This window comes from Mobula birostris, chromosome 1 (assembly GCF_030028105.1).
Source record: "Mobula birostris isolate sMobBir1 chromosome 1, sMobBir1.hap1, whole genome shotgun sequence".
NCBI lineage: Eukaryota > Metazoa > Chordata > Chondrichthyes > Myliobatiformes > Myliobatidae > Mobula > Mobula birostris.
In genome coordinates this window covers 52,910,023-52,937,083 of record NC_092370.1, presented here as the reverse complement: position 1 = coordinate 52,937,083, position 27,061 = coordinate 52,910,023, and the positions used below count along the sequence as shown (strand labels likewise).

At 42.0% G+C, this 27,061-nt stretch overlaps 1 protein-coding gene across 3 annotated transcripts in view; it reads right to left on the bottom strand.

Moving 5' to 3' along the window:
* Window positions 1–27,061, bottom strand: part of prkdc (protein kinase, DNA-activated, catalytic subunit) — a 284,436-nt gene that overhangs the window by 243,526 nt on the left and 13,849 nt on the right. For 2 of the 3 annotated variants that reach the window (XM_072255124.1, XM_072255135.1), the window contains exons 2-11: window positions 22,366–22,442; window positions 18,677–18,769; window positions 13,246–13,320; window positions 11,907–12,006; window positions 9,783–9,895; window positions 7,383–7,482; window positions 7,236–7,291; window positions 2,512–2,542; window positions 1,707–1,864; window positions 269–415 (exon numbers count right to left, since the gene is read on the bottom strand). In XM_072255124.1, coding sequence (XP_072111225.1) covers window positions 269–415; window positions 1,707–1,864; window positions 2,512–2,542; window positions 7,236–7,291; window positions 7,383–7,482; window positions 9,783–9,895; window positions 11,907–12,006; window positions 13,246–13,320; window positions 18,677–18,769; window positions 22,366–22,442 — 950 coding nt within the window. Of the gene's footprint in view, window positions 1–268; window positions 416–1,706; window positions 1,865–2,511; window positions 2,543–7,235; window positions 7,292–7,382; window positions 7,483–9,782; window positions 9,896–11,906; window positions 12,007–13,245; window positions 13,321–16,712; window positions 16,732–18,676; window positions 18,770–22,365; window positions 22,443–27,061 lie in introns of those variants that run through there. The other variant, XM_072255144.1, reaches the window with a different exon arrangement.

Below are 27,061 nucleotides of genomic sequence, written 5' to 3'. Positions count from 1 at the left end.
ATTCATCAACCATTCTTTAGAATCCCAGTAGAACTGCCAGTTAAATCAAGTAGGTTTTACTTGTGGGATCAAACTTCAACAGCAGGGAAATTATACATTTGAAGTTCCACTTGTTGAGATAGTGCTCTCACAGTTCCCATACCTAGAATGACATCCAATTACTGAAATTCACTTTTCCTGTAAACTGTGATTAACTTTTACATAAATATTCCTACTTATGTACTTTATAATACAAAGGAGGAGCTCACATAACAATTTAGAAACATACAGCTGCAAAAAGTCCATATCCTCGAATGGCAATCGAGAGTTCCTTATTGCTTGATTCCATTGTCCGGATTATGTTATAAAACTGTTCCATAAAGTACTGCAACTTATCTTTATGCGCATGTGCATTTTTTGCCACTTGTAATGCAATCTGTGTATGAAAAAGACAAAAGAAAACAAATTAATTGTTTTACCTGCTTTCATGTACTCTGTTGTAATCTAGGAAAAGTTGTGGTCCGAGTTATGTCTGAATGTATCTGTTATTAAGACTACTGGTCATAATATCCTCTAATGCAGCCTTACAGAATTTTTTACCTCTGGAAAAACAATTTCAAAGGGAAAGGAAAAAAGTAGGCATTCTGTTTAATTAGCATCCATTTCAACACTGTCAACTTTACAGTTATATCAAAGTGAAAACAGGTTACAATCATACAGATCTTTGACACCCTGATACTAATTGAATAAATGTACATCTACATTTTCAGAATGAACTAATTAAAGATCTAAAGTGATAAGAACTTGAACGTGCTAATGGTAAAATATCAAACAACATTATGTATTTACATTGAGAAGATAGATTAGGGCTCATAGTTAAATGTCAATAACATGGTCAATTAAGACTATAACAACGACAAACTACTAAAATGGCTAACAGACCACTGGAGTTTATTTTTGTGGGGCTAGAATTAATAACGACAAAGTTTTGCTAACTGTAATGCCTGGTAAACAACACACTAAAAGTGGCAATGCAGACAAATAAAACCATAAACAAAAAGCACATAAATAGCAGGATTTGTTTTTGAGAAGATAAATTCTGCCAAATTGTTTATAGAATTCAGTTAATCTCAAATCTGTAGTACTGTGAAGATTGTCATCTTTTCATAATACAGAAATCGGGCATTGGAAAGGTATAAAATGATTTATTTCAATAATACCAAAACTGAGGACAATGCATCTCAGAAAAGCATAAGCAGGATCTGCGCATGATATATTCACTAGTAGTGAGTTCAAGACTTTACCTAAAAGGTGTTCAGAATGTGGAGTTTGCTACGAATTTGATGAAATGTTTTGTATAGAGGCATATATGGGAAAGACAGATAGGCAACTGGGGCAGAAAGGAATATTACTAGTATTAGATGAAGAGGAATGAGAAGCTTGTGAAGAGGAAAAAGCAATATGAACCTGTTGTATGGAACAGGTACTTTTTTTGTACTGGTTAGTTATTATGAAACACGTTCCAAATCAAATCTGCAATTTAATTTAACCAGGAAAATGCCACTCCATTTCTTGTGATATAATAAACTTTGCTGAAGATACAAAGACTTGCGGCCAACTGGAAACCACCCTGTTGTATTTTGAAGCATTTTAAATGGAAATTTATTTTATTGATTTATGTCAGATATGTATTAGAATACTGCAGTAAGTAAAGGAAGATTAATTACCTCTTTAAGGAAACTTTCAAGAGCAGCATAGCCCGCTTTTTTCACCTCGGCATTAGTATGGCCACACCATACTGACATTGCTTCAAAAAGGACTTGATAGTTGTCTAGGAGGTAGCTGCTGAATTGGTTAGAATGCAATGCAAATAGACGCAGCCCAGCTGTACAAAAGATATTTTTTAAAAACTGAATAAAATCTTGAATATCCTACAATGATTTATATTTAATTCCCTCTTCCTAATGCAATAATATAGATGGTTCAAGACAAATTGATCAGTGGGAGAAATTAGTAGTTAGATGGAAATTACATAATGTAATGTGATGGAACCATACAGACTATCCAGATTGGCCAGATGGTAATCAGCTTTACATCCAGTGCATGGGAAATACTAAATGATTTTCATTCCCAGTCACTGTCCAGTGAGCTTTGCCGGAAGTTAACATTCACACACATACAATGAGGACAGGATGAACTGGTATAGCTCTGCACTTCAACAGACGACCCATTCTTAGTTGTCAATCTTACATTAAGAACAGGCTCTAGGGCAAGTTCTGGAAGACACACAAAATCCATACCTCAGTAAGCATGAACACCTTCAATAATAGACAATGGAGGGAAGTAATGGCTATGTTTCATGTATTAAAATTCCCTCTCATGGTATTAATATTTTCTTCACTTCTACAATTTGTCACAGTTGCATCCAATAATACCAAAATATTAAATCCATTACTCCATGAAATTGGAGCAAATGAACTTCAGGTTATTATGTCAAATGCAAAGACACAATGCAAAGTAAAGAAACCTTACCTATAGGAACGGCATATCGCTTCATGTCAGTCTGGTAAAAGAAACATACATACGTTGACAAATTATGGCATTACTGACCGATTAGAGTTGTTTTCTAAACTCACAAGTGTCAAGAGGTAATATATTTCTTTCACATTCAATGTAGCCAGAACTGAGTTTTTTTAATTCCTCTCACAAAAATTGTCATTTAAACAGTTTGTTTCCTGACCAGAGAGATCTAAATTACTACATCACTCACAACACGCTGGAGGAACTCAGCAGGTCGGGCAGCATCCGTGGAAAAGATTGGTCGATGTTTCAGGCTGGAACCCTTCGTTAGGACTGAAGAGGGAAGGGGCAGAGGCCCTATAAAGAAGGTGGGGGGAGGGTGGAAGGAGAAGGCTGGTAGGTTCCAGGTGAAAAACCAGTAAGGGGAAAGATAAAGGGGTGGGGAAGGGGGGCAGGGAGGTGATAGGCAGGAAAGGTGAAGAAAGAATAGGGGAAAACACAATGGGTAGTAGAAGGAGGCGGAACCATGAGGGAGGTGGTAGGCAGCTGGGGGAGGGGGCAGAGTGACATAGGGATAGGGGAAGGGAGGGGGAGGGAATTACCAGAAGTTGGAGAATTCTATGTTCATACCAAGGGGCTGGAGACTACCTAGACGGTATATGAGGTGTTGCTCCTCCAACCTGAGCTTAGCCTCATCAAGGCAGTAGAGGAGGCCATGTATGGACATACCTGAATGGGAGTGGGAAGAGGAGTTGAAGTGGGTGGCTACTGGGAGATCCTGTCTGTTTTGGCAGACGGAGCGGAGGTGCTCGACGAAGCGTTCCTCCAATCTGCGTTGGGTTTCACCGATGTAGAGGAGGCCACACCGCAGATTATTTTGCATTTACGATTTGCTACTCAGCTGCGAAGTCTCTTCGAGGTATGCCTACCCTGAAGAAGTTTAAATCTTCTCTTCGACGGGAACTCAGTGAGACCCTCTCTCACTGCTCCCCCTCTGTGATCTGCGCCTCTCTCTCTGACTTTGCCTAAAACGTCGACCGATCTTTTCCACGGATGCTGCCCGACCTGCTGAGTTCCTCCAGCGTGTTGTGAGTGTTGCTTTGACCCCAGCATCTGCAGATTATTTTGTGTTTATGATACATTACTACATCAATGCTCATCAATCCATGCCCATCAGACAGAAGTACTTGACTAGACAGCAACCTAGTATTGACAGATCCGTACAAGTACTCAGAAGAATTAAAGCTCAATATTCCATACAGGAACTCTGACTGTGGTAGTAATAGAAGGGGCCTCAAACCGATGATCTTCTGGCCCAGATGTGGAAACCATGCATGAGCTCTCTCCAATAGGCAAGAAGCCTAATGTCTTCTGCCCATATACCACCATTCTTTCCAATATTCATGTGCCTGTAAAAGGGTCTCTTAAATGTCTTTATTATGTCTGCCTCCACTGCATGCCTCTGGCAGTGCATTCCAGACACCCACCATTCTGTGTGTGTGTAAAAAAAAATTGCCTCACACAGACAGCCCACCTCTCCCGGAAGTTCTGGGAGTCTCCTGCATATCGATAGTGGCTCCCTGATACCCAGAAATTAGAAACCATAGAAACTACAGCACAGAAACAGGCCCTTTGGCCCTTCTTGGCTGTACCGAACCATTTTCTGCCTAGTCCCACTGACCTGCACACGAACCATATCCCTCCATACACCTCCCATCCATGTATCTGTCCAACTTATTCTTAAATGTTAAAAAAGAACCCACATTTACCACCTCGTCTGGCAGCTCATTCCATACTCCCACCACTCTCTGTGTGAAGAAGCCCCCTCTAATGTTCCCTTTAAACTTTTCCCCCTCACCCTTAACCCATGTCCTCTGGTTTTTTTCTCCCCTTGCCTCAGTGGAAAAAGCCTGCTTGCATTCACTCTATCTATACCCATCATAATTTTATATACCTCTACCAAATCTCCCCTCATTCTTCTACGCTCCAGGGAATAAAGTCCTAACCTAGTCAACCTTTCTCTGTAACTGAGTTTCTCAAGTCCCGGCAACATCCTTGTAAACCTTCTCTGCACTCTTTCAACCTTATTTATATCCTTCCTGTAATTTGGTGACCAAAACTGAACACAATACTCCAGATTCGGCCTCACCAATGCCTTATACAACCTCATCATAACATTCCAGCTCTTATACTCAATACTTCGATTAATAAAGGCCAATGTACCAAAAGCTCTCTTTATGACCCTATCTACCTGTGACGACACTTTTAGGGAATTTTGTATCTGTATTCCCAGATCCCTCTGTTCCACTGCACTCCTCAGTGCCTTACCATTAACCCTGTATGTTCTACGTTGGTTTGTCCTTCCAACGTGCAATACCTCACACTTGTCAGTATTAAATTCCATCTGCCATTTTTCAGCCCATTTTTCCCTCTGCAGGCTCTGAAAACCTTCCTCACTGTTATATACGATATCCACGAAATAGATTTTTTTTGAGAGGGGGAGCGGGAGAGGGAGGGGGAGCATCCTGATTAGTCTCTCTTCGTGCTAACCACCGGGCCGCGAGGAAACAATATGATTTGGCGATACGAAACGATATGAGTCAGCTGCACCTTTCCTCATTCCCTGTCATGCACTGTTGAATTTTAACGTACACAAGGTCATCAGTGACCCAAGACGTGCAAAGGAATGAGTCCGTGACCCAATTGTGAATGTCTCCGGTGATTCATCCATGTCAGCGCGGGAAAAAGATCAACTCCTCAAGCTTGCAAATGACGGCGGGCTGAAAAGTATGTTTGACATAACACCTCTGCCGGCATTCTAGATCAAAGTCAAGGCTTAATATCCTGAGACAGCCACGAAAGCACTGAAAACACTGCTTTCATTTCTAACATATTTATGCAAAGCGGAGTTTTCTGCAATGAATGCAACGAAAACTAAATTGTGGAATAGACTGGACATAAGGAACCCCCTTCGAGTATCGCTGTCTCCCGTCACCCCTCAATAGGACCGTCTTGTTGCAGGAAAACAAGCCCAGGACTCCCTCTGATTCAGCAATATTGGTGTGTTGCAATGATTTTATATGTTCATATGAAGAAAATATATGCTGTGTGTTTAATATCCAAACGTTACTTAAAATGTTATGATGCTATTGACTTATAGTCATAGTCATAGTCATAGTCATACTTTATTGATCCCAGGGGAAATTAGTTTTCGTTACAGTTGCACCATAAATAATAAATAGTAATAAAACCATAAATAGTTAAATAGTAATATGTAAATTATGCCAGTAAGTTATAAGTCCAGGACCAGCCTACTGGCTCAGGGTGTCTGACCCTCCAAGGGAGGAGTTGTAAAGTTTGATGGCCACAGGTAGGAATGACTTCCTATGACGCTCTGTGTTGCATCTCGGTGGAATGAGTGTCTGGCTGAATGTACTCCTGTGCCCATCCAGTACATTATGTAGTGGATGGGAGACATTGTCCAAGATGGCATGCAACTTGGACAGCACCCTCTTTTCAGACACCACCGTCAGAGAGTCCAGTTCCATCCCCACAACATCACTGGCCTTACGAATGAGTTTGTTGATTCTGTTGGTGTCTGCTACCCTCAGCCTGCTGCCCCAGCACACAACAGCAAACGTGATAGCACTGGCCACCACAGACTCATAGACAATTGCGTAGTCTCTGATCTGGGCCGACATTTACATGCCGGGCGGCACCTAATCAATTAGCTTGTTTATTTCGGCTTTTTCCTTAAAGATGTGCGGGGTGCGTTCTGGCTACCGCTGTACCGCTGCATTCTTCGCGGCCCGGAGGTTTGGGACCACTGTTATAATTGACTTATCACTACATTCATGCGAAGAAAATATGCACTGTGTGTTTAATATTAAATTCGTTAGATAAACCCCTTTAGAAATGAAACTGAGTGTATTAGCTACTTACAAGTGACTTATCACCTATATTCCGGTCACGTTTAACACACCCGCCCCCCCCCCACCACCCCGGGGGGGGGGGGGGGGAGAGGGCGGTGTCCGCCAGTTCGCAAGAATATTGTCAATATTAAACCGGTCCATGGTGCAAAAAGGTTGGGGACCCCTGATTTAAACTAGCTGGCTAGCTGCCAAGGTGCTACGCCATTGATGTCCTATGTGATGAGGTCAAACTCCCTGTAGACTTGGTGAAAGTTGTAATAGAATAAACATGATAATATAATATAAGTACATATTTTAATGTCACATTTGCTGCATATACCCAACTTGGTTTACAGATACAAAATCACTAAACAAAGTATTACATACACCTTTGGAGGTCGACGGGGGGGGGGGGGGGGGGAGGGATATGGGGTCTTAGAGGGGGAGGGGGTACTACCTCCCTGAAATGAGTTTTTGCAGTGTGGGATGTCTGCTCACATATCTCACTTGAACTTTCCTCTCTTAAATGCAGGCCCTCTAGTTTTAGACATTTTGACTCTGGGAAAAAAATACAAGCTATCTAGTCAAATCTTTGCCTCTCATAACTTTATTAACTTCTATCACCAATACAATTTGTTAAAATAAAAGAGGGCCCGGCACCAACCCCTGTGGCAAACCACCTGGTTATCAGTTTGCCACCTGGCAAACATCTTAATAACTATTTCAAGCCTTTCAACTCACCCAATGCAAAAGTAAACACTTAACTCTTTTATCTTTCCATGTCAAAGAAAATTTTCCAAAAAAAATATGCAATTTAGAACTAACCTGTCGATTTATGGCTTTCATTGCATATTCAAAAATATTCTTTGATGTCTTCGGATCTACAAAACAAAACGCATTTGTAATTTTTCCCTTTTCATTATGGCCATATTAAGCAGTTATATCTCAATATAACAAACAAAAAATACCAACCTTCCTCTACAGATTTAGTGAAGTTAACCATAAGTGCCGTTAATCCTCTAATACACCCAGAAACCACAAGTAGTTTTGGCTCTCTTGTTGCAGAAGTCATCTGAGGAATTAAGAATAGTCAGCGTTTATAAAGAATGTCCAGTTGAGGTCACAAGATAAAAAGAAAACACAAAACACATTTCTCATGGAATTGGTCTTTACAAAAAATGGGTTTATTGAACATTAACATAATTTCTTCCATCTAAGCAGCAAATTACTGTACATACCATTTATTAAGAACAACATACATCAAAACTCCAATAATCCAGTATCCTTAAAACATTGGTGGTGCTGAAATGGCAGATATTGCAGACTATAGGGTATTATTCCAATTAATACCTTTTACTTCATTTTTTTCAGATACTATACAGCAAAATAATGCATTTTCCAATCAACCAGTAAATCAAGATCAGAGTGGGAACAGTGTGCAGCAAACTTCAAGTGCTTTGTCAGATACTACACCAATAAATCAAGACCTAATGAGTGGAAGTAGCGTGCAGCAAAATTCACTGCTCAGTCAGATACCAACCCATCATGATTTCCAAATAGTTGGATAGCAGGTTAACAGAGTTTTACTCTGTTCACTTCAACTTGCATTGGCAAAACAAAGAACGGTTACACACGAAAATGAACTAGCATTCACTTCTGTATGGAATAAGAACTTAACAAAGGGCAATTTGCTGATCACATCAATACAGGGCAAGGAATGTCATGAAACATATTAAAATGCACAAAGTTGTTCTATAATTAAGAAGTTTGGTTAAAAGAATAACATTTTTGGTGCAGAAAGCAACCAAATTTTTTTGCCAAAGTGTCTGTGACAGCCACTAAATGGATTCAAAAGACATAGACACACTAGGTCAAAGGGCAATGATATGGCAGACAGAATATGAAAAAAAATGAAGCCTGCAACTTTGTCAGAAAAAAATAATAGAACTTTCATTTCAAGGGTGAGATATTGAACTGGATTAATGTTCAAAGGAACATTGTTTTAAATGAATTACTGCAAGTTAACATACAGGTTATGCCAGCCATGAGGAAGGAAAACTGCATGTTGGCCCTCATTGCAAGAGGAATTCCATTCAAGAGTGATTTTACCATCATCATATATGTGCACCTGGACCATATATAGGTCTAGTCTCCTACTTAAGGTGATAGTGGAGACAAGTGGAGGTTCACCAAATTAACTCCTGGGATGGGAAGATTATCCCCTGAGGTGAAGTCATCCTCTGAAGAGAGATCACGAAGTTTAGAAGAATGACGGGTGATCTCACTGAAATGTACAAAATCTTTATAGGATACAACAATTGTGCAGGAGTGCGATGTCCCTGGCTAAGATGACATCAACCAGAGGACATGGTCTCAGAATGAAGGATGAACCTTTCACTAACAAGCTCTTTAGAGTACTGAACCTTTGGAATTCTCTACCCAAAGGGGTTGTGCAATCTTACTGAGACCATTCAAGGTAGAATACAAGTGAATCGAGAGATGTAATATCAAGAAAGTTAAGTGTCACCACCATGCTCTCATTGAACAGCAAAGCACATGAAAAAGGCCAAGTAGCCTACTCTTGATTTCATTTCTTACTAATGAAACGGAAGGACAGACTGAGGGAAGTAAGTATCTTCACAGTCTCAGTGTCATTAGAAAGAACAGGAAAATCATGTGACTAAACTTCCACATTGAGTACGTTACTGGTTTTGAAACTGAGGTGATGCAGGAAACAAAATCACAGAAATTAACAGAATAGTAAGACGTTATTCAGCCTCTTATGCCCATGCAAACCAAAAAGCAGAATTTAGGTTAGTCCTATTTCCCAGCTATAGGTCACAGCATTACAAAATACTTGTTTAAGATTGTTTCATGATTATGTAGGTTTAACTAATTGAGTAAAATGCAAGTGAATAGAAATGGAAGCTGGCCGGTGGTGTAGTGGCATCCACACTGGACTTTGAGGCGAGTGGTTCCAGGTTCGAATCCAGCCGGCCCCTTGCATGCTTTTCAACGATGCTGGATTGAGCATCAAGTCAGCAACTTGGTCTTGTAAAAACAGACAAATGCTAAAGGAACAGCAAGGTTACTGCCCAATGTGTCACAAGGTGCAGAGAGGAACACACAGCCAAAGAGGGTTCAACAGCCAGAAGTAGAAAGAAAAGAAAGTTTACAAATTATTAAATGTTGGGATCAGTCACGTGGATCACATGATCTCTCACGGCTTTGATCTGAATTGCTAAATCAATTTCCTTTTCTGCAGGAGCCATTGAGGGTTTCCAGAGTTTTCTCTTTTTATTTTTATAAATTTGTATCTGGTTCAGGTACTTAAAATCAAATGGAAAAGAGATGAGAGGATTATGTACATACCTGAGTTTTTAACTCACTTAAGTAGGCACGGAAGAGTTTTTCTGAATTATCAAGCATTTCAGCAGGATGTACTTGAGCTAGAACCCCCAGAAGTTCATATATCTTCTCCAGTACTACAAAGACAAGTCATTAAAGTATTTTAATGCATTTACTATGTTAGCATCCATATAGTGTGCCTACCAAGCTCTTAAATGGAATTAAAAGACAAATGTCAGATAGTGCAAACAGGCACCACATCGGATGGCCCTCAAAAACTGGTATGGAAGTCATGGCAACCGTGCTCAATCCTTCTGAAAAAGGATCAGTGAGATATTCATCCTAGCCCTTCCAATCAATAAAATCATGACTAATAATCCATCCCAATACCACATTCACACTCTTTCGCTATGCCCCAACAACAGAAATTAGGCCACTACAGCTCTCTATGATAGTGGAGTTCACCATTCACTGTATGAAGAAATTTCCCCTCTTCTCAGTCCCAATCTCTTCACTGTAAACCAAGACTATGGCCCATCTTTCAGGGCATTACAACTAAAGAAACACCCCTTCTATATCTAGTATATCGAGCCCTGGCAAAAGTTTCCGTTGGATCCCTCCTCATTCTACTGAACTCCCGTCAACTTAATCTGTCAACAGAAAACAACTCCAGCATCTCAGTCTGATAAACTTTTACTGTACTCCTTTGATGGCAAGTATTCCTTTCTGAGGTAAGAGGATCACATCTGCACATAATATCAATACAGACTGAGGAAAACATTCAAGGGCATACTCAAAAGCACCTTGGAGAAATTCAGCAATCCCTGAGAATTTCTGGCCCGTGACTAGTTAATGTGAAGAAGGAATATTGAAAACCTTCGGACCATGCATCAGGAGAACACAAAACTCTGTGTAAGTGGTGGAAGGAGGTACACCATCAGGTACTTGCTGCTATTTGTGGAAGAGACTGCAGTTTCTACGTTGTCCTCAAGCTACCTTAGAACCCATAAAAACAGGACAGAAGCATATCATCTCATTCGCAATGAACTCCTCAGAAGGAAGTTGTGTCGAAAAGCATTAGAAGAAACTCAAGTATTTGTAAGTCGTGTACTGAATATGTTCCATGTCTTCTCGGGCAGTGTTTCAGAACTAAGCTTGACTATTTCTGATATTTTGGTAGTGCAGTGATCAGGTGAATGGTGTATGAGATGGCCTACCACTTCTGCATGGCCTCTAGACTTTTAACACCATCCTAAATGCTGCATACACTCATCTTCTCCCACCTAAGGTGTGAATGGGGTTCCTCTTATCCTCACCATTTGCCTCAAAATCCTCAATATCCAGCAGAACAATTTTCAGCCCCTTTTCACCACAAAAGACATGATCAGTTGGAACATTCAATCTCTCCACTTCACTCAGATCCACTCTTGCATCTCCACCAACACTCACACCCTTCTAATAGCTTCTTCCCATACAACTGCAAGAGATGAAACCCCTGCCTGCTGACCTTGCTTCTTCCTTCCTTCCCTCCCGCCATCCAGGGATTCAACTGTCCTCACAGGTGACGTAGTGACTTACTTTTTCCAAACTAGAATATTCCCTTTGTTGGTTATGATGTCACTTCCTCTGCATGGGAGTAACCAAATACATGCATACTGTTTGCTTTACAAATGCAACAACTCCCAGCTTTCTATCAAATAAACACAATAAAACTCAATGCAAACTTGGGGAAAAATCTGAACTAGCAAATTATTTTCATTATAATCCTGAATTTCAGATAATCAACCATTCCAGTCTTATATTTCACATTTCCAGAATTCAGTTACCTTTCTTGCTTTTCTTCTGGTATTTCAAAATTGTTTTCGATTTATACCTCCTTATGTCATTCACCCCTCTTTTATTCAATGTCTACTGCATTCCAACCAATTAAAGACCTATTTTATTCTATTTCTACCCTTCAAAACTTGTTTCATGTGTAACATTTCCCAGTCCTGATCAAAGCTCATTGATCTGAAATGATAACTTTTGTTTTCTCTGCACAAATGTAGCATGACCTGCTGAATACTTCCTGCATTTTCTGTCAATACTGCACCAGATGTTTTTCTCTCTCCACAGCACCATCAGCATTTCCAGTTATTACAAACTCACCAGTGTCCGGAATTTTGCTCTTCTGCACCAATTCCATATAAAATTTGTTGAAGATTTCTCCAATTCTAAATTCTTGAAAAGATATATTACTGCGCAGCAACTGAAAATATATCATAATATTATTTAAACATTACTGATAACAAAACAAATTCCACTGTACAAATTTGGTTGATAAAAATGTCTACATCTTTATTTCATATTAGCTCAGCATTATTAAACTTAAAAATAAACACTGCAACCCATTATTTAAAGGCACAGGACAATTATATGTGCTGTATGTGTGCCTGTTGGTTCTGTGTTCTGCAACTTGGCCCCTAGGAACGCTGTTCCATTTGGCTGTATTTATGTGCATGGTTAAATGACAATTAAACTTGAACTTGAAATAATGATTTCACATAAGAGCTGAATGCTAAATCATACTGGGGACATTTCCCCCCTGATATTGTACCACAGGTACTTAATGTTGTAAAATCAGTCACAGTTCTATTTCCTTGTGTAACAACGGCACAAAAATTACTTGCATTTCATGAAGTAGATTCATCCACTGCATTTCAGCTATGATATTTAATATTCCACTTAATATTCTTAATATCCGATATTTTTATTTCTAAGGTTGTCATTTTAACTTGAGCTTAAGATGTTTTTAAGTTCCAAATGTTCATTCTACTGATGAAAATAAACTTAGCAGAGCATGATTTAAATTCTTCAAAATAAACACATGTAGTATTGCAAAACATTACACCGAGAATTACTCAGAAGTTCATTCATAATTGAAGAAAAGACAGCCACTTTTCCTTACTTTACATTGTGTACTCAATAAGATAAAAGATATTAGTGCTTATGATTAACAATGCCCAAAGGCGTGTTTTGTAAAGATCTCCCCACTCATCACGTAACAAAGGTGGTGATATGAAATAATAATTAATCTATTCTATTGGCTTTATTTAAAGGGAAAAGATGAGTGAAGAAACAAGAAGGACTCCTTAATTTTATGTGAATGTGGCTATAGAAAAAAATTGCTCTATGATCAAAATTAGGGACAAGGTCTCAATTTAACATTTTATCCCAAGATAGCATTCATGAAGTACTGCACCAATGTGTCAGCAAATATTACATCCTCAAACATTAAGAATGAGAATTCAATGGACAACTTTTTAGTCAAATCTGTGTCGATACTAACAAAGATAAATTGTGTGCTCATTATATGTGAAGAAATAATACATGTAACACTTAATTGTAATTCAAAGTTATTGTTAAAATTCATCTATGCTTAGAAAGTACTTCCAGATTATTAACTCCCTATGAAACACCATGAAATGATGAGGCAAAAGTATCCTACCACAAGAAGGAGGTCTAAGGCAGCAGACTTGCATTTTGCAGCTTTTTCTTTGGTGTACATCAAAAGACACATCTCCTAAGAAATTAAGGAAGGCATTACACACAAACAATGTTCACTTTTACATACACTCAGTGGCTACTTTATTACGTACACTTGTGCACCTGTTTGTTAATGCGCATTATCTAATCAGCCAATCATGTGGCAGCAACTCAATGCATAAAACCACACAGACAGGGTCAAGAGGTTCAGTTGTTCAGACCAAACATCAGAATGGAGAAGAAATGTATCTAATTGACTCTGACCATGGAATGACTTTTGGTGTCAGATGGGGAGTATCTCAGCAACTGTTAATCTGGTACTTTCACACACAACAGTCTCTACAGTTGACAGAGAATGTGGTGACCCAGTGAGCAACAGTTCTGTGGGTGAAAATGTCTTCTGAATGAGAGAGGTCAGAGGAGAATAGACAGACTGGTTCAAGCTGACAGCAAGGCTATAGTAACTCAAATAACCATGTGTTACAACAGTGGTGTGCAGGAGAGCATACGTATATGAGTGCACAACACACAAAACCTTGAAGTGGATGGGCAATAACAGCAGAAGACCACAAAGGTATACCATCCTAATAAAATGCCAATAAAGAATAAAAAACAACTCAAAACTTCACTGCAGGTTTTCCTTTTCAAGAATGAGTTTGTAAAATACCTAGACATCTACAATGTGAAAATTCTGTCCCTAATAAAGCATCAGTTATATTTTGATTACAAAATTCTACTTCTCTCTTTCTTTTCAGTCACTAACATAATCTGATGGTAATACCAACAGCCTCCACTCCCAAGCATAAAATATTGATGACTCCTTTGGCATTCTCTGAAAGCAGACATGCTATCTTCATCGTGGAGCAAAACGCTGTTTCCACTCCTTCCTAGGATCTTTAAAAACTGTATCTCAGTTCCACATAATTGGCCTCCTTATTCTCTCATATCCTTTCAAAATTCAGCAGATCAGTAGGACTTTAAAAAGGGAAAAGTTCTAGGCAAACTGAAAGATTTTAAAATTCATAAGTCACCTGGAACAGATGGACTATATCCCAGAGTCCCAAGAGAAGTTGTTGAAGAGATAATGGATGTATTGGTCATGATCTTTCAAGAATCACTTGATTCTAGCATAGTCCCAGAGGACTGAAAATTGCAAATGTCATTCCACTCTTTAAGAAGTGAGGAAGATAAAAGAGAAGAAATTATAGGCCAGTTAGCCTAACCTCAGTGACTGGAGAAGTGTTGCAATCCATTATTAAGAATGAGGTATTGGGGTACTTGGAAACTAATGATAAAATAAGTCTAAGTCAGCATGGTTTCTGCAAAGGGAAATCTTGCCTGACAAACCCGTTAAAATTCTTTAAGGAAGTAACAAGCAGAGTGGACAAAGAAGAGGCTGTAGACGTCGTTTACTTGGATTTTTAGAAGGCATTTGATAAAGTGCCTCACATGAGGCTACTTAACAAGATAAGATCCTATGGTGTGGCACAGATAGATGAATGACTGACAGGCAAGAGGCAGCAAGTGGGAATAAAAGGGGCCTTTTCTGGTTGGCTGCCAGTGACAGTGGTGCTCCTCAGGGGTCAGTGTTGGGACCACTACTTTTCACATTGTTGGTCATGATTTGGATAGTGGAACTGATGGCTTTGTGGTAAAGTTTGCAGATGATACAAAGATAAGTGGAGGGGTAGGAAGTGCTGAGGTAGCAATGAGATTGCAGCCTAACTTAGACAAATTAGAAAAATAGGCAAAAAAATGGCAATGGGCAAAAAAGCGGCAGATGGAATACAGTGTTGGGAAATGTATGATAATACATTTTAGTAAAAGGGACAATAGTGAAGACTATTATCTAAATGAAGAGAAAATTCAAACATCAGAGCTGCAGAGAGATTTAGGAGTCCTCATGCCCGACTCCCAGGTTAATTCACAGGTTGAGTCTGTGGTAAAGGAGGCAAATGGAATGTCAGCATTTATTTCAAGAGGAATAGAATGCAAAAACAAGGAGATAATGCTGATTCTTTATAAGACACTAAGTCAGGCCACACTTGGAGTATTGCCAACAGTTTTGGGCCCTTCATCTCAGAAAGGATGTGTTGTCATTGGAGAGAATCCAGAGAATGTTCACAAGGACGATTCTGGGAATGAAGGGGTTAACATATAAGGAGCGCTTGGCAGCTTTGGCCCTGTACTCACTGGAATTTAGAAGAATGGGTAGGGATCTTATCGAAACCAACTGAATGTTGAAAGGTGGATGTGGAGAAGATGTTTTCTCTGGTGGCGGTATCCAGAACTAGAGGGTGCAGGCTCAAAATTGAGGGGTGACCTTTTAGAACAGAAGTAAGGAGTTTTTCTTTAGCCAAAGTGTGGTGAATCTGTGGAATGTTTTGCCACAGACTGCGGTGGAGCCAACTCCGTGGGTATATTTAAAGCAGAAGTTGATAGGTTCCGATTGGTTGGGGCATCAAGCGATATGGTGAGCAGGCCGGTGTATGGGGTTGAATGGGATCCAGGATCAGCCATGATGAAATGGCGGAGCGGATTCAATGGGCTGTTCCTATGTCTTATGGACTCATCCATTTTCAGTTATTGCCCAGCCAATAGTCCTCCTGTTCTCAACTCATTAATATTGTAAATGACCCTCTTAGAGAATGCCCTCCTCTTTACAAACTCGCTGTCATCTTTCTCTTGCACATAAAATCCCTGTGTTCTGTCCACGCCAAGCAAAGCTCCTCTCCAACACCTTTTCTCTACAAAATCTAATAATATGCTATTAACTCAGAAAAGACCTTTCCTATTTTCTAGAAATCTATCTGAATTTCTTTAACCTGAAGTTTTTGGACCATGGAAATAAATGCTGCCAAGGAATTCATTTCAGTTTATTACAAGTAAATGCAAACTATTAAAACCTAACAGAATTGCTCAGAATATTTTCCAAGTATACCAAAATATTTTGGCAGGATCTGAGCATATTTAATAAGGCATGACATATCTAACAAAGTATCTGTAGAGTCCTCTAAAAACGAGATTAAAATTATTCTGGAGGAATGTTTATTTTAAAATAGTTACTCTTTTTCCACTTATAAACAGAGCAAAAACATGTTCTCAATGGCAGAATTTCCTGTAATTTACAAACTCTATATTGTAAACAGCAGTTTGATATAATACAAGGTTCAAACTCTCTGGCTGGTGTCCATGTTTCTGAATAGAACACCTGGCATTCAGTCATTTAAAGAGCTTAAGGTCTGAAACCTCCTCAAAAGGTGCCCCAGAATTCCAAACCAACAGTTTGTTCAGTATTTGCTGAGGTTTCCTATCATTTGCACTAGCAAATCAAAAACCGTGTGATTGTGAACTACATGACAACAAAGAGACTCCCATTTAAGAAGTGAGATAAACGTACAGGTAATCAGGTATTGTTGATGCACTTACACATTAGTGGCATGTAGACATCATGTCTGGTGAAGAATTGCCATGAGGTGTCACTTCGGGCATCACTATTTCACGCAATTATCCCCAAGTTCACTGTCTATAACTATACCATGGAACTTCCCCGCAGACAATCCCCAAGAAATACAAAGATAGGATGCTTGACCTAGAGAGAGCGTCAGAAGCTAAGCTGATTGTTTTCTTTCCCTTAAACTAAATGTACTTTTCAAAAACTAGATTATAATTAACATCAAAATTAGTGGGAATTTAGAGGATTAGGAAGCTTTTAAAAACCAACAGAAGGCAACTAAAAAGCCATGGGGAGGGAAGATATGAAATATGAAGATAAGCTAACTAATAATATCAAAGAGGATATAAAAAGTTTTTTTTCAGATATACACTATAAAGAATAAAAGAGAGGCGAGAGTAGATATCGGACCTATGGAAAATGATGTCGGACAGGTTGTCCCTCGTCCCTCTTCCCTCCGGAAGAGGGCTCAGGAGCTTGAAGACTCATATGGCCAGATTTGGGAACAGCTTCTTTCCAACTGTGATAAGACTGCTGAACGGATCCTGACCCAGATCTGGGCCGTACCCTCCAAATATCCGGACCTGCCTCTCGGTTTTTTTGCACTACCTTATTTTCCATTTTTCTATTTTCTATTTATGATTTATAATTTAAATTTTTATATTTACTAATTTTTACTATTTTTAATATTTAATATTTGTAATCCAGGGAGCGGGAAGCGCAGAATCAAATATCGCTGTGATAATTGTACATTCTAGTATCAATTGTTTGGCGACAATAAAGTATAAAGTATAGTAATGAATCAGCTATGATGAAATGGAGGTGTGGACTCAATGGGGTGAATAGCCTAATCTCTTGTGGTCCACAAGGCTATGTGCTTTGCCCTCTGCACTACTCACTTTATACTTATGACAGTGTGGCTAAGCACATCTCCAATGCCATATTCAAGTTTGCTGACGACACCACTGTCGTTGGCCAAATCAAAGGTGGTGACAAATCAGCATATAGGAAGGAGATTGAAAATCTGGCTGAGTGGTGCCACAACAACTACGTCTTACTCAATGTCAGTCAAACCAAACAGCTGATTATTGACCAGGAGGAGAATACCAGAGGTCCATGAGCCAGTCCTCATCGGAGGATCAGAGGCAGAGAAGATCAATAACTTCAGATTCTTCTGTGTTTCCATTTCAGATAACCTATCCTGATCTTAGAACATAAGTGCAATTACAAAGAAATCACAGCAGCACCTCTACTTTCTTAGGAGTTTGCAAAGTTTCAACATGATATCTAAAACTCTGACAAACTTCTATAGATGTGTGGTGGTGAGTATATTAACTGGCTGCATCACAGCCTGGACTGGAAACACCTATGCTAATGACCAGAAAATCCTACAAAAAGTAGTGGATATGGCCCATTCCATCACGGGCAAAACACTCCCCACCATTGAGCACATCTATATGAAGCAGGAAAGCAGCATCTATCATCAGGGATCCCCACCACCATGGTCATACTCTCTTCTCGCTATTGCTATCAGGAAGAAGGTACGGGAGTCTCAGGGCCCACACCACCATGTTCAGGAACAGCTATTACCCCTCAACCATGAGACCCTTGAACCAAAGAGGATAACTTCACTCATCTTCACTTGCCCCACAACTTATGACTCACTTTCAAGGACTCTTTGTCTCATGTTCTCGATATTTATTGCTTATTTATTATTTTCTGTCTTTTTATATTTGCGCAATTTGTTGTCTATTGCACACCGGTTGAAAGCCCAAGTTGGTGCCGTCTTTTATTGGTTCTTTTAAGGTTATTATTCTATTATGGATTTATTGAGTATGCCTTATATGTACAATAATTTTTTTCAAACTTTGGTCTTATGGTCTAAAATTCTGCGTATATCTCGATAGGTTTATTTAAATAATAGCACAAAATCTCTTACCTTGATTTCATTGGCATGTGGTCTAACAGCCTTTTTAATCTTTTCAACAAATGCAGTAACTAACTTCAAAACTTCTTCTCTACAGTCTCGAAACTAAAAAATCAAAACAAAACAGATTTTCTTAGAATGACAAATAATAGTTTACAAAACCAATAAAACATTGAAATAATCAATTAGGCTTGCCTCAGTTCATGTTACTCTCACCTGAGGCAGTGGGTTCAAGATCAGTTCATGCACTTTTATGTTGCTTGAAATTCCAGCATCAGCAGATTTCCTCGTGTTTGAGTTCATGCACATATTTGTTTTCCATTACTCAAGCGAAATTGGGATCATTCTGGAAACTGTTTTCCAATGAGTCTCACTAGAGAGGATTATTAAGGGTAGGACTTAGGAGCACTTGGAAAACCATTGCTGAATTAGGTAAGTCAGCATGACTTTGTGCCTGGAAATCATCTCTTACTAACTTGGTTAAGTTTTTCGAGATGATGAAGTGATTGAGAATGTTGCCTACTTGGATTTTAGAAAGGCATTTGACACAGTCTCTCATGGGAGGTTCATTCAGAATATTAAGCTGCATGGGATCCAAGGTGAAATGGCTGTTTGCATTCAGGATTGGCTTGCCTATAGTAGACAGAGTGTGGTGGTTGAAGGGACTTTTCCTGACTAGAGGACTGTGAATAATGGTATTCTGCAGGAATTAATATTGCCACTGTTGCTACTTGTGATTGTATATATGCATAAAACCCAGATGAAAATGTAGATGGTATGATGATGTGAAGATATGTTGATGTTGGGTCTGCTAAAAGGCACAGCGGATTATAGATCAGTTGTAGATGTGGTTACAGAAATGGCAGATGGGAGTTTAACCTCACCAAGTGTTGCACTTTGGAAGATTAAGTGTAAAGGGCCAATACACAGTTAATAGTAAGATCCTCAATAGTGATGATGTGCAGAGGGATCTTGAGGTCCAAGACCTTAGTTTCCTGAAAGTGGCTACACAGGTTGATAGGGGTGATTATAAAAAAAAAAACACATTAGATGTGCTTGCTTTTATTAGTCAAGGAAATGAGTTCACAAGTCAGGAAGTTATGTTGCAGACTGTGGTAGAATAGTGGTTAGCTATTACAGCCCGTGGCGTTCCGGAGTTCAATTCCCACGCTGTTCTGTAAGGAGTCTCTGCACGTCCTCCCAGTGGAATGCGTGGGCTTTCCCCAGGTGCTCTGGTTACCTCCCACAGTCTAACGATGTACCGGTTAGGTTAATTGGTCATTGTAACTTGTCCTGTGATTAGGTTGGGAGTAATCAAGGCTTCGGAGACAAGGGTGCAGAAGAGACTTACCTGATTGCTGTCTGGATTAGAGGGGAAACGTTATAAGGAGAGCTTGGACAAATTTGTTTTTTTTTGGTAGAGGTTGAGAGATCTGATAGAAGCTTATAAAATTAAGAGAGGCATAGACAGAATAATCTGCCAGTAACTTTTTCTTGGGGTTGAAATGGCTAACACCAAAGGCATGCGTTTAGGTGAGGGGGTTAAGTTCAAAGGAGAGGTGTGGGATAAGTTTTTATTTCTACACAGAGAGTTTAAGTGCCTGGGATAGTCCTGGTGGCAAATAAGATAGTGGTTTTTGAGAAGCTCATAGATAGGCACATGAGGTAGGAAGAAGGGATTAGCTTAGTTAGGCATTTAATAACTAATTTAATTAGTCTGGCACAATATTGTGGACTGAAAGACCTGTTAAATATTCTTTGTAATAGACTGACATATCAGTGCTGTACTGAGGGTTACTCTGTTGAAGGTCCTGCCTTCTAGATGAAATATTATATTAAAGATTTAACTATTCTCTCAAGTGGACATAAAGGATCTCAGGGTACTACTTTGAAGAAGAGTAAATTCGTTTTATTAAAAGAGCAAAAGAAAGAAACGGTTTTGCTCTCCAAAGTAGTGCCTTGAGATTTTTTTTATTTCTAACAGAGGGAATAGATAAGTTTTTGATATAGCATTTCATCCAAAAGGGAGGACCTTCAATAGATTAAAGTTCCTACAATACTAGTACGCCAGTCTAGATTACAAAGAACATTGCACAAAGTCTGCTCATTTCTCATTACCATCAATTTACTCTTTTCCAAACCCATTTTGGCTAAATTGGCTATTTCATTTGCCACGTTATAATAGGAACCATGTTTCATTAACAGTGCTGTGCTCTGGACTATCCTGTGATCGTGAAAAACAGCAAGATAACTTACAGGACTAATTACAGATATAGCTAGAGAAATAGCAGATGGGATTTCACCTGGGCAAATGCATGGTGTTGCACGTTGGGAAGTCAAATACAAGGGAAAGGCATAAATTTAACAGTAGGACTCTTAAAAGCACTGATGTGCAGAAGGATCTTGGGGCTCTTGTCCATTGATCCCTAAAAGTGGCAATTCCTGTAGAGAAGAGTGGTAATGAAGGTTTGCCATGATACTGTGTGGACTAGTGGATATCAACCATCAAGAAAGGTTGAACAAACTTAAGATTGTCTTCTCTGGAGTTTCAGAGACTGAGGGGACACCTGATAGAAGTTTAGAAAATTATGAGAGGCATAGATAGGGCAGACAGTCAAAAAATTTTTCCCAGAGTATGAATGGCAAATGCAAAAGGGCATAGCCTTAGGACGAAAGGGAGAACATTTAAAGAAGATGTACAGGGCAAGTTTTTTCCCCCACAATGAGAGCTGAAGGTGCCTGAAATGTGCTTCCGGGGATGGTGGTGGAAGCAGACATAATAACGCTGTTTAAGAGTCTTTTAGATAAGCACATGAAAATGCTGGAGTGGAGAGACATGGATCACATCCAGCAAAAGGGATCAGTTTAATTTGGCATCCTGCTTGACACAGACATTGTGCGCCAAGCTGCCTGTTCCTCTACGTTAAATACATCACACATCAGAAACTACGGAATTAAACATCTTGGCATGAAAAAACATTAAATGAATGGTGAGGGATTGCATAGCTCTGGGATACAAAGTCTTCAGGGTACCCTAATGCTTGATTCCCAAATAGCTAGCTTGTAAGAATTGCAAGAAGTTATGAAAGCTAACAGAATGGTTTGCATATTGTGAGAAGATCTCAATTTGAAAGTAAGGAGGTCATGCTTCAGTTACGTATGGCATTGATGAGGCAAGACCTGGAATGTGGTACATTGTACTGGTCTGATTATAAGTACAGTATATTAATCAAAGGAAACAATTCAGAGAAAGCTTACTCGAGTGACACATGAAGTGGTTGGGTTGCTTATGGACAGGTGTGCCTTGTATGCTCTGGATTCAAGAGAGAGTGTGGAGTTGATTGAAGCAGAAAGGTCCTGAGGGTTTTGAATAGCACGGATGTACTGAGAATGTTTCCTCTAGTAGAAGTTTCCAGAACTAGTGGTCACCGTGTAAAAAATAAATGGTCACTTGTTTGAGTGTAAGATGAGGCAATTCCCTTGCTCAAAGAGCAGTGAAGCAGACTTTGAATGTTTCGAAAGCAGAGGTGGATAGTTACTTGATAAGCAAGGAATGAAAAGTTATCACAAGAAGGGAGAACACAGTCACAATCTGATCGATCACAATCTCACTGAATAGAAGGCTGTGGCCTACTCCTACTACTAATCATTTGCTGATATGTACACAAAGAAATGCAAACTGGCTCTCATGGAAAACTTACATCTTCATTGCCAAGTGAGTTGCGAAGGAAGATCAGTAATCCTTGATCCTTGGAGAATATCAAAGAGGTGTGCAGAGCTGCATATAAATAACAGAAAAGGGAAAATAAACTATACAAGGAACAAAATTTGGGCCACAAAAGACTAATACAAAAACACAACTAAATTTGAATAAAAGTAAGATCTATGGAAAAAAATGTAACGTCAAGAGCATTTTGTTATTAATACTTGTTGAATTTAATCACTGCCCATTACAATCTGCTAAGTATTATAACAAATTAGGGTTCAAAAAGATTAAACTGCCAGTGGCAGCAACAAAATCAAAGTGCAATTTATATATGCTACCTTATACTTTCTTGAGATTTATTTTCTTGCAAAGAACAAAAAAAAAGAATTTTTTTTCCCCGTTCACAGGATATGGGCATCGCGAGCTCAGCCGGCATTTATTGCCCATTCCTAGTTGCCCTTGAGAAGGTGGTGATTAGCTTGAATCGCTGCAGTCCCTGACATGTAGGTACACCCATTGTGCTGTTAGGAATTTACAAAAAAACATACAGGAACAAAGGTCGACAAACAACCAGTTTGCAAAAGAAGCCAAATTGTGCACAAAAAAAAAAGAGAAAGTAAGTTGTAAAGAGTCTTTGAAAGTGAGTCTGTAGCTTGTAGAATCAGTCCAGAGATGTGTTCTTCATTCCCCAACCCTGCGGAAAAGACTGTGTGTGTGTGTGTGTGTGTGTGTGTGTGTGTGTGTGTGTGTGTGTGTGTGTGTGTGTGTGTGTGTGTATTCACCCTATCTATGCTTCTGTGGCGACCCACTTTCTAGCACACACGAACCGGCTCACAACAGCACGGGCAGGCAGAGGGCCAGCCCCAAAAAGGGCGTCAGGCCATCTTCACCAGCAGGGGGAAAATCCCGCGCGCGGAAAGGGTCTGGGAATATGCATTCCCCACAGCAATCCCGCCCCAGGGAGGGTGGGAACGGGAAGGCTTTAAAGCAGGCCGCGAAGTTTGAATAGATCTCTTTCATCGCGACTCTAACTCGCCGACTCCGTGTGGTTATTCTAGCGCTGTGTGTAGCATACCACTACAATTGGTGACCCCGACGGCCCAAACGATATTTGGACCAGAGATGACCGACGCCGCATCTGTTCATGCAGTTTCGTTAAAACTGCCACGCTTCTGGACGCTGCGACCCCAATTATGGTTCGAACAAGCAGAAGCACAATTCCACATTCGGCAGATAACCTCGGATTCCACTCGTTACTACTACGTGATGAGCTCACTCGACCAGGAGACAACTGCACAAGCTGAGGAGTTTATAGAGTCGCCCCCGGAGGACGGCAAATACACAGCATTCAAAGCCCTGCTCATAAGGACTTTCGGACTCTCACGGCGCGAACGAGCACGCCGCTTAATGCACCTGGATGGTTTGGGAGACAGGCCGCCGTCAGCATTAATGAACGAGATGCTGGCCCTGGCTGAAGGACACAAACCCTGCCTCATGTTTGAGCAGGCGTTCCTAGAGCAACTGCCCGAGGACATATGCCTGCTGCTGTCCGACGCAGATTTCAGCAACCCCCGGGAGGTGGCGGCCCAAGCAGATGTGCTGTGGAATGCCAGGAAAGAGAGAGGGGCGCCCATCGCACAGATCACCAAGCCGCGTGCCCAACGACAGACCAGACCAGGCCCGGGAGCAGAGCCTACAAAACCCGGCGACGGGAGTGAGGAGCCCAACGAACAATGGTGTTTCTACCACCAGCGGTGGGGCACAGAGGCCCGCTGCTGCAGACCACCCTGCAAATTCCCGGGAAACACCAGGGCCAGCCACCGCTGATGGCTACGGCGGCTGGCCATCAGGACAGCCTCCTGTACGTCTGGGACAAGCAGTCGGGACGCCGCTTTTTGGTCGACACCAGAGCGGAGATCAACGTCTTACCTCCAACGAGTTATGATACCCGCAACAGAGAACCGGGACCCACCCTGAGGGCCACAAATGGCAGCATAATATGAACATACGGCACCCACACGGTGCGGCTACAGTTCAGCTCCAGCCGGTTCACGTGGGACTTCACACTGGCCACCGTGGCCCAACCACTCCTGGGGGCGGATTTTCTATGAGCCCACAGCCTGCTGGTCGACCTGCAAGGGAAGCGATTAGTCCACGCCAAGACTTTTCAGACGTTCTCCCTGGCTGAAGCACAGTTGCCAGCCCCACACCTGGACTCCAACATGCTGTCCGACGACGAATTCACCAGGGTCCTGGCGGATTTCCCATCAGTACTGACACCGCAGTTCACGGCAGCCATGCCCAGACACGGAGTACAGCACCACATCCCGACCCAGGGACCACCCCTCCACGCTCGTGCTCGAAGGCTTCCCACGGACAAGCTCTGACTGGCGAAGGAGGAGTTCAAGAAGATGGAGGAATTGGGGATCATACGACGGTCCGACAGCCCATGGGCCTCCCCCTTGCACATGGTGCCCAAGGTAACGGGGGGGCTGGAGACCATGTGGTGACTACCGCAGACTGAACGAGGCTACAACGCCAGACTGCTACCCTGTGCCGCACATTCAAGACTTCACAGCAAACCTAGGATCTTTTCCAAGGTAGACCTCGTCCGGGGATATCATCAAATCCCTGTACATCCGGACGACATCCCCAAAACAGCACTTATCACCCCATTCGGACTTTTCGAATTCCTCCGAGTGCCGTTTGGTTTAAAGAATGCCGCACAGACTTTCCAGCGGCTAATGGACGTGGTGGGACGCGACCTGGACTTTGCATTCATCTTTTTGGATGACATCCTCCTAGCAAGCAGTAGTCGGCAGGAGCATCTGTCCCACCTCTGCCAGCTCTACTCCTGCCTGAGCGAATTTGGCCTTACAATCAACCCAGCCAAATGCCAGTTCGGTCTCGACACCATCCACTTCCTGGGCCACAGGATTACTAAAGACGGGGCAACCCTGCTGCCCGCCAAGGTAGACGCGGTCTGCAACTTCCCCTGACCCAACACAATCAAAGGCCTGCAGGAATTCGTGGGTATGGTGAATTTCTACCACCGTTTCCTCCCCTCAGCAGCCCGAACCATGCGCCCTCTGTTCACTCTAATGTCGGGTAAGGGCAAGGACATTACCTGGGACGAAGAGGCTGCAACCGCTTTCGTTAAAACCAAAGAAGCCTTGGCAAACGCTGCGATGCTAGTGCACCCCAGAACGGACGTTCCTACTGCCCTCACGGTGGACGCATCCAACACAGCGGTCGGTGGAGTGCTGGAACAACTCATCGAGGGTCGCTGGCAACCCCTGGCATTCTTCAGCAAACACCTACGACCACCTGAATTCAAATACAGTGCTTTCGACCGGGAGCTATTGGCGCTATACCTGGCAATCCGGCATTTCAGGTACTTCTTAGAAGGTAGGCCCCTCACCGCGTTCACAGACCACAAACCGCTTACCTTTGCGTTCATGAAGGTGTCCGACCCCTGGTCGTCCCGCCAGCAGCGACATCTGTCCTACATCTCTGAGTACACGACGGACATCCGGCATGTCTCTGGAAAGGACAACGTCATGGCGGACGCACTATCCAGACCTACCATACAGGCCCTGTCCCAGGGGGTGGACTATGCAGCGCTGGCAGAGGCACAGCAGGCAGATGCTGAGATCCCCAGTTACAGGACTGCAGTCTCCGGTTTGCAGCTCCAAGACCTCCCCGTAGGCCCAGGTGAGAGGACCCTACTCTGTGACGTAGCTACCAGCCAACCCTGCTCCGTCGTCCCGGCAGCCTGGCGCCGGCGGGTTTTCGAGTCCATTCACAACTTAGCGCACCCCTCCATCAGGACAACCGCCCTGCTGGTTGCCGACAAGTTCGTGTGGCATGGGCTGCGTAAACAGGTCAGTGAATGGGCCAAAACGTGCATGCAGTGCCAAATGGCCAAGGTGCAGCGGCATACCAAGGCTCCGCCGCAGCGGTTCGAACCCACCCGCCGGAGATTCGACCACATCCATGTGGATATCGTGGGGCCCCTGCCAGTGTCACAAGGAGTGCGGTACCTCCTAACTATGATAGACCGGTTCACCAGATGGCCAGAGGCAGTCCCGCTCACCGACACCACCTCCGAATCCTGCGTCCGAGCACTGATCGCAACGTGGGTAGCCCGCTTCGGGGTACCGGCCCACATTACCTCCGACAGGGGCGCCCAGTTCACCTCCAGCCTGTGGTCGGCTATGGCCAACCTTTTAGGATGGCAGCTACACCACACAACTGCCTACCACCTACAGTCGAACGGACTAGTGGAACGCTTCCAGCGTCACCTGAAATCGGCTCTCATGGCCCGCCTGGTGGGACCTAACTGGGTGAACGAGCTTCCCTGGGTCCTGCTCGGAATCCGCACGGCACCCAAGGAGGATCTGCACACCTCGTCGGCTGAGCTGGAGTACGGCGCATGCCTGGTAGTCCCAGGAGAGTTCATACCAGCCTCAAGGGGGCAAGAGGAAGAACCCACAGCAGTCCTGGACAGACTATGGGAGAAGCTCGGTAACCTGGCCCCCCTCCCCACTTCACAGCACGGACAGAGCCTGACCTGCGTACCCAAAGACCTGCAGAACTGTAAGTTTCTTTTTGTACGACGGGGCGGACACCGGGCACCGCTACAGCGGCCCTACGAGGGGCCGTTTAAGGTGATCAGGAACAACGGGTCC